This window comes from Solanum tuberosum, unplaced genomic scaffold, assembly GCF_000226075.1.
Source record: "Solanum tuberosum cultivar DM 1-3 516 R44 unplaced genomic scaffold, SolTub_3.0 scf00093, whole genome shotgun sequence".
NCBI lineage: Eukaryota > Viridiplantae > Streptophyta > Magnoliopsida > Solanales > Solanaceae > Solanum > Solanum tuberosum.
The window spans coordinates 658,743-666,309 of NW_006239018.1; the positions used below are offsets into that span (position 1 = coordinate 658,743).

General features: G+C 37.5%; 1 protein-coding gene across 2 annotated transcripts; it reads left to right on the plus strand.

Annotated features, from left to right (window-relative positions):
• Nucleotides 1-267: 267 nt before the first annotated feature.
• LOC102599050 (autophagy-related protein 13a) lies at nucleotides 268-7,099 on the plus strand. 2 transcript variants are annotated; one of them, XM_006347485.2, is made up of 4 exons: nucleotides 268-402; nucleotides 1,033-2,446; nucleotides 3,114-3,292; nucleotides 6,472-7,099. In XM_006347485.2, the coding sequence occupies exons 2-4, from the start codon at nucleotides 1,118-1,120 to the stop codon at nucleotides 6,776-6,778; spliced, it is 1,815 nt and encodes a 604-aa protein (XP_006347547.1). In that variant the 5' UTR covers nucleotides 268-402; nucleotides 1,033-1,117; the 3' UTR covers nucleotides 6,779-7,099. The 2 variants fall into 2 exon arrangements, with proteins under 2 accessions (XP_006347547.1, XP_006347548.1); XM_006347486.2 differs by having other exon boundaries at nucleotides 1,036-2,446.
• Nucleotides 7,100-7,567: the final 468 nt, after the last annotated feature.

Sequence of the window (7,567 nt, forward strand, 5' to 3'; positions counted from 1 at the left end):
CCCCATGCTCCTATAAAAGTTTGAGAACACTTGTCATTTCATATGACAGATTAAGGGTGTATCTAAGTTTAGTTAGTCAAATAGAGAAGTAGTTTTAAAACTATCAATAGTTCAAAAGACAAAACAAATAATTTGCTCTAAATTTAATAATTTTTTAACACTTATTTACGCCTAATTTAATGTGTTTTTAATACTTCTCTCATTCGATTACGTAGTACATAGTAAGGACTAAAATAGTCCGACCACATAAGTAAAAGGACCATTTCGATCATTTCTCCTTCTTCTTCTTCTCTGTAGAGCCGGCGAGTCTCGGTGTTCTACGCAATCTCTCTTCTCTTTCGCTTGCTTCAAAGTCTGAGGTTTTCTCTCTTCGTTGCTAATCCTTATATTTTCTTCTCTCAAGTAAGTTTGATCCTTCTTTTTCTTAGCTTCATCAAATCTCTTCTCAATTCTCATTACTCAATTTCAATCCAATTCAGTTCAATCGCTTATTTATTTCCAACTAGCAGTCGTTTGAATTTTGGTCCTATTTTTCAACATTATGTTACCTTTTCACTGATGTTAAGATCTGCATCTAAAAAGTTATTAGTAATAATCGATGAAGAAAATTAGTTGATCACACTAAAGTAGTTTTTTTTTTTGGGGGAATTTTGAATTTTTTCTGTATGCTCCTGTATATCTTGTTGGATGTAAATGAAGCTGTAGATTTTTTATTTTTTTTTTACACCGTGGTGTCCGGGCTAGCTTTAGCGCAGCTCGACTAATTCCACGGGATACCTGCCACACGCCAGGTAATTTTGTTTGCCAAGGTTAGGACAGATGGAAGAATCACTTATTGTTTTTTTTTTTTGTTTTTCAATGAGTTTTGAACCTGAGACATTAGGGTTCTCACCACTTCATTGAAGCTGTAGAATTACTTATAATTATATCTGAGATATGGGTATTTGACTATTTGTGTAAGTTGAGTTACTTTTAGATTTTAATGGGGTGTGTTGTTCTAAACATTGTTTGAAATTTGTTACATATCTGTAGCAGATCATTGCTGTTGTCATGTATGATTTATTGTGGCGTATGGTTGAGAGAATATAAGGTTGATATTTGCTTGGGGGTATATTAAATGGACTTTCAGAGTAACCCACAAGGTGAATATGGAAGGTTTGAACAGATACTTGCTCAATTTCTGCTGAAAACCTTGCATATTGTTATGGACTGTAGAGTTCCTTCTATACGCCCTTGTGGACGTAGTGGGGAAGTGAAAAAGAGTGACAAGTGGTTCAATTTGGTGTTGGGAGATCGGCCTGCTGTTCTGGATAATTTGAATTTTTGGCATAGAAATTTGATGGAACCAATGATAATAGACATAATAATTGTTCAAGAGAAACATAGTTCGTTGTCGGAGCATAGTTCAGGTATTGCAGGGGCATATACCGAAACCATTATAGAGAGGTGGGTTGTACAATATGAGTATATGAGGACAATGGTTCCTCAAATTGGTGATTCGTCTTATAAGAAAACATACAAGAAATCAATTATACTGCTCCGCGCCCTTTATTCAATGATGAGACTCCTTCCTGCATTCAAGGCCTTCAGGAAACTTTCATCAAGTCAGAGCTGTGACTTTGATATCATTTACAAAGTCTCTTCATTTAGTGCTCCATTCTCCAGGGTAGAGGAGGAGTTGATGAAGCACTATACTTTTACTCCAGTTGATGCCCAGCAGGGTCGTCTTTGTATATCTGTGACATATCGTGAAGATCTGTCGAACTTTAACCTGGAGACTGCTGCATCCTTTCCACCTGAGATCATTACAGATTATGTAGGCAGTCCTCTTGCTGACCCGATGAGGTCATTTCCATCCACCTCATCTGATAAGGGTGGACACCCTACATCATTTCCGTCGAGAGGGACACATTCATCTTCTTCATCACCTTTCCAGCGCCCACACAGTTGGACAAGTGGTTTCCTCACGTCACCTTCTTTACCTCGGACACAGCCATATGTAGGATCTCCACCTTTGTACCGGCCACCACATGAGCTTTCATCTTCACCCAGTGATGTACATGGACACAGGGTTTCACCTAACAACAGACTGCCCATTCACCACAAAGCAACGAGCTTTGATGAATACCAGCTTTCACCTCCATTTTCACCTTCTCCATCTCCATCGCCACCAACATATCTGTCAGGTGCAAATCCTGGGCAGACTCGTTTGCGTTCTGGATCTGGCCCCGTCAGTATCCCTCATCCAATGATGGGTACAAGTTCCAGATACCTATCTCCTAATTTGTCTGATCCGAACAGGCATTCACTTCCTCCAATGTCTCCCAGAAGTATAAAGCATGATTCATCATCCCAAGAATCCCCTTCAGGTATCAGGTCATTCAGGAAAATGGATCCACTGAGGACTCTTGAATCGAATATCGGCACTACCAGTCCTGGACAAAAGGTGAGCAATTTTTAGTCAGAAAAATGTGTTGTTATTCCATACTTTAGGCATGCTTGTGCACTTCCATGTTCATACTTTTATTACAAACGTTGTACTTAGTTAATCCATTTTTTAACCTTCCAACTTTTGTTTGTATTCTTCCTTTCCTTTTTTTTTGAGAAGATAACATATTTGGGTGTTGATATATTGACTAGCCAAATCTGTGTAGTCATCCATTATAACAGAGGAGATTGTCAAAACAACAACTCCTATGTCTTCTCAGAAGGAATCTAAAACATCAAAAAATTGTTTCATGATTTTCTAAACATTCTCCTTTACACCAAAATAAAAAAGGACTAAAGACTTCATTTTATCTTCTGGATATGACCTACTTTATCTTCTAAGCATCTATGATTTCTCTCTTCCCAAATTGTCCACCATATGCAAGCCGGGACAACCCTCCATATCTCTTTCCGGATTGTGTTAATACCTTTTCTGTAATTCCATTCTAGAACATCAACTATGTTCCTTGGTATACTCCACATTATACCCCTTAGGTTGATGAATATCCTGTATAGTTGTACAGTCAGTTTACAGTGCAAAAGAGATGATTGATTATCTCTGCCTCCTCTCCACATTGGTAGCATCTAGAGCATAACTGATAATCTCTCTTATTCTTCCTTTCCAGATTTCCAGAGATGTTAGAGATGATTCTGGACGGTTCTCTGGTTTGCTATCTTCAAGTGGTTCGCCACGTATATTTTCTAGAAGTTCTAGCAGACTATCTTTTCAAGATGACTTGGATGTCTGTGATTTTTCCTGTCCTTTTATTGTTGATGATGTCGACACTTCCGATTCTCAAGCCAGGTAACTTTGCTACTCTTCTGTATTTTTGGAGAATTCTTCTTGTGAACTGAAACTCTTTACATTAGTGTTGCATGAAGTTCCTCTTGCAGTCTTGTGTCCGTCTTTTAGTAAGTTGGTTCTCCTGGGCCAGTGTGTTGGCTTTGTAGTTGTTGTTTAACATGTTAGACATTGTTTAGAAATTGGCTGCTGGTAGGACATAAAGTTGAGCATTTGATGTAACTTATCTCAAGGGAGACATGTCAGTTGCAAAGTATCTTGAAGTTACTTTTTGCCTTCAATAGTTGATATGTAAAAAGATCTTTTAGGGAGAATTCGAGCAGTCTTTTCCTCTTTGCTGTATGAAATGATTAATGAATAAGTTGCTAGAAAATCCAAGGTTAAGCTCTTCATTTGTGATTTAAATTAAGTAGATTCAAGTCCATCAATTTTTTCTCTCCAAACCGTTGTAAGATGTACGGTCTAATGAGGCTACTATGAAATATTTACTCATGGGTGGGGCAGAATAGTTGTCCTCCCAAATATGTCCAACTAATAAAGGTACCAGCAGAACACCTACACAAAAAAGTAATAAATAAAGAGACCAATAGAACCAACTGATGCAATTTTAGCAGCCGGAGAGGAAATTTCATCACAATGAAGATCATATGTTTGGTGTATTCTTTGGCAACAGGTCGAGCTTTAGGTAGCCAACTTTCTGATCTTGTCTCACATTGATTATTCAGTGTTTTCACTAGTCACCACCAACATCCAATTATAGTTTTACCCTGAGATAAAGGAGTTATCTCCTAGATTTTATTTAAAAAAGAGTTATTTCACGGTACCATTATCATGTAAAACAATCAGTTTCCTCAATCATAACCTGACACCAACGAGGATGAGCCATTGCTTCTGCCATAAACTTAGGCAGTGGACAATGAATATATTTGTAGCACAATATAGTATGGATACCCTTTGGGGTGGCCCAGTGGTTTGGGCTTGGGACTTCCATGTTGGAGGTCTCAAGTTCGAAACTCCTTGCCAGCGAAAGCAAGGGGTTTGCCTTCTGGGTCGAGCTCGTCGCACCGGGATTGCCTAGTGCGGGTTACCTCTCCTATGTGGTTTGCGAGCTATTGCATAGGAGCAGGGGTAAAACCCTGTGCGCACCCAAAGGGTAGCGGCTGTTGGTTTCCCTTGTCATCAAAAAAAAAATGTATATAGTATGGATGTGACGATTGGTGATAACTCCAAAAATTATTCATAGGATGAGAGCTGTGAGTAGATTGAGTACTTCACTAGGAACAATGGAAAGATTTGCCTCGGCTCAATAGAGCAAGATATGATGTTGAAACAGGTAATGAGTCACTGGAAGCAGTCCTTTGACCTGTACTATTAGAAAAACAGCAACTAGGTTAGCAGATGAAGGATTGGAATTTTATTTTGTTTAGTGTAATTGGTGGAACTCCCAATCGCCTTAAGCGTGCCTTTTTTTTTCCTGATGAGTGGCTTTTACAACATGTGATACTTTGATATGCATGATATTGAGATTTACACGAGTCTTTCCAGTCGGCTTAACAGACTTTATCTCGAGTCCCTAATTCTTCTTTACTCTACTAGGTTCTTCATCATCCTTCTAATTGTTCACTATTTTCTATTTCTTTTTCTTGTTCATATGTTCTTGTTACAAATGCCAAGAGAGCCGGATTTGAGACTGGGTTCTCAGCCAGGAAACTAAGAGCCTTCAAAACTCGTTGGATTTAAGAGTGTGAAAGGCCAATTATGAAAACCAGCTTTATGTTGGTGTTTGGGTTGCTTTCATTGGTTTGAAGTTTCTAGTACTCTGTTTAAACTAGATTACTTGAGATGGTGATTTGGGACAGAATCATATAAGATCATTCAGAAATGGGAGATCACCCAAAAATAATTACTTGTATGCCCCATTGACCTTCTGTACACAAACAAACATAAGCCACAATACTCGCCATTTATAAGAACTTATTCTTCATATCCATTGCAATAACACACTATTGAAGGCCACATATGAATCACATTTGTCATGATCACTTTGAGATACCCCTTTATGCTTTAAAGTTAGTGCACAGTCTGGCCCCTTCGTTTTCAATGGAGCAAAGGGAAGACTTGATATTTTTCCTTTAGAAGGTCACTTGTTCGCTATCATAGATTCTATCTGGAGCTTCGAGATCTCATGGATCCTAGGTTTGTGGGAATTGCTGCCTCTATATCCACTATAACAATTGGTTTCTATAGTGTTTTGTTAGTCGTTTTGGAGGATTATGGGGGATCATGAGAGTACTTTTTGGAGTTGAATATGCAGAAAACAGGAGGTAATTGAAGTTGAAATGAGTACACAGAGAAATTTTTCTGCATTAAAGTTGGTGAGTGAGTGGAGCGAAGGAGGGAGGGAAAGAAAAATGGATCTTTTAGTAATTGCCAAAGACAGCAGGCACAGAATTTGTCATAGTTTGTGTTTCTTCACTTGAGGAAGGGAGGGAGCACTGGATGGAGGAAATGAAAATTCACTGAAGTGGCAGGACTTGAGATCCATTTTGAATGAGATTGGCTTTTAAATAGTTGTTATCTGCTTTACTATGTTGCTCAGATCCTTCAAAATCCTTGTTGCACTCATGTCGATCCGACACTATTTGGGTGTGGGTGCTATTTGATTTCGTCAACCTAAATTGAGTGCTTTGACATCTATGACCAAAAACTGGAGGTTGATTGGGCATTTGGTTTAATTTTGAGCTTAGTACACACACACATATATATGAAACAGCTTGCTACTATACGGTATAACTTATGAACAAAATTTTGAAGTGAATACAAAAATCAATCATACTAGCTTTAATTTAATGACATCAATAATTGTTGAAAAATGTGCATATATATGTCATAATATACTGTTATTTGTTGCTTCCTAACATCCATACCCATACTCCTACCCGTATCCCTGCATCTTAAAATTTAGGTGATGGCAAATTCAAGGTCTAGATCCCCATCCTTTTTTTTACCCGCACCTGTGTCCGAGAAACATAGATGTTTTATATCCCTTGGGTTCTGATATTGAATAAAAATGAACCTCTCAGTAACTGCCGAACAGACAGCAGGCACTGAGTTCAGCTTGTGTCTTAACTTCTTACGCACCATTGGATTTTCAACTCAACTTTTATGTCATTGTTATGCAGTGAGATCCTTGATGGGAGAAAAGGTTCAGAAATCTCTTCTCAGGCATCTGCAACAACCAGAAAATCCCAAGATGCAGCTGTAGGTGCTCTTGTTCACATGCTGAGAACTGCTCCTCCTTTGCGCCAAGATTCTAGCTGTTATACCTCGAATAGCATAAAGACTGAACTGGATGGAGAACTTAGCACTGCATCTGGATTTTTCATTAGTAGAAAGTCATCCGATGCGTTGGAGGAGCTCAAAACTTACAAAGATTTGAAAGATCTACTTCTGTCCAAGAGCGCAACCCGTTCAGTCAGTGAGGGTTGAATTTAAACCTGATGTATCCCACTTACAAAAGTTAGCTCAAAATGGATGAAGGTAGTTGATATTTCTCCCTAATGTTAATGAACAAACTTCTCTATGGAGAATTCCATTGTTCCTGTAGTTTGGAGGGCTAACAAATTATGTACATAAGGTGATGAGAAAAATCACAAACATAGTTGAAACAGTTGCCTGAATGACATATTTTTTATAAACATTGATGGTTGTGACTTGTGAACAAAAAAAGAAAAAAAAAATCATAACTTTGGGTGTTATTTGTTTGTTAATTATAAATCCACGTGAATAAAAGCTGTGTGTTTTTCTGTATTTTTGCTATTTTCTAGTGTATCATAACTATTACTATTAGTTCATTCACATACAATGCTAAATTTTTGTTTTTGTTTTTGTATTTGTTTTCATGAACTAAAAATAATAGTGGAAGTTTAGTGCATGAGCATCATTTTTACAACGTGACACTTCATTTTCAATTATATGTGCACATAATTTAAATCATTTTCTTAAATGCAGATACCGAGTTTATGAAATTTATATATATTAGTTTATTTATACACAAAACAACAATTATCTCCATTAAAAACTGAATACGTAACTTTTTTATTGGAGCCTACACTAGAAGAATCTCTTTTGAAGTTCTTGCATAGATTGCCCTCCAATTTTGTGTTGGTCTTCAATTATAATGGTCTTTAATTTTTGCTTCCTTTACTCATTTAACGAAAAATTATGGACCAAAGCACCTTATCTATTGCCTAATTTCATTAGGCAATTCTTACCTTG

Bases quoted from the DNA above. Each gene is read 5' to 3' on its own strand.
- LOC102599050 (XM_006347485.2), top strand. From the start codon at position 1,118: ATGGACTTTCAGAGTAACCCACAAGGTGAATATGGAAGGTTTGAACAG. The intron at 2,447-3,113 runs GTGAGCAATTTT...CTTCCTTTCCAG, and splicing joins CTACCAGTCCTGGACAAAAG to ATTTCCAGAGATGTTAGAGA. The intron at 3,293-6,471 runs GTAACTTTGCTA...ATTGTTATGCAG, and splicing joins ACTTCCGATTCTCAAGCCAG to TGAGATCCTTGATGGGAGAA.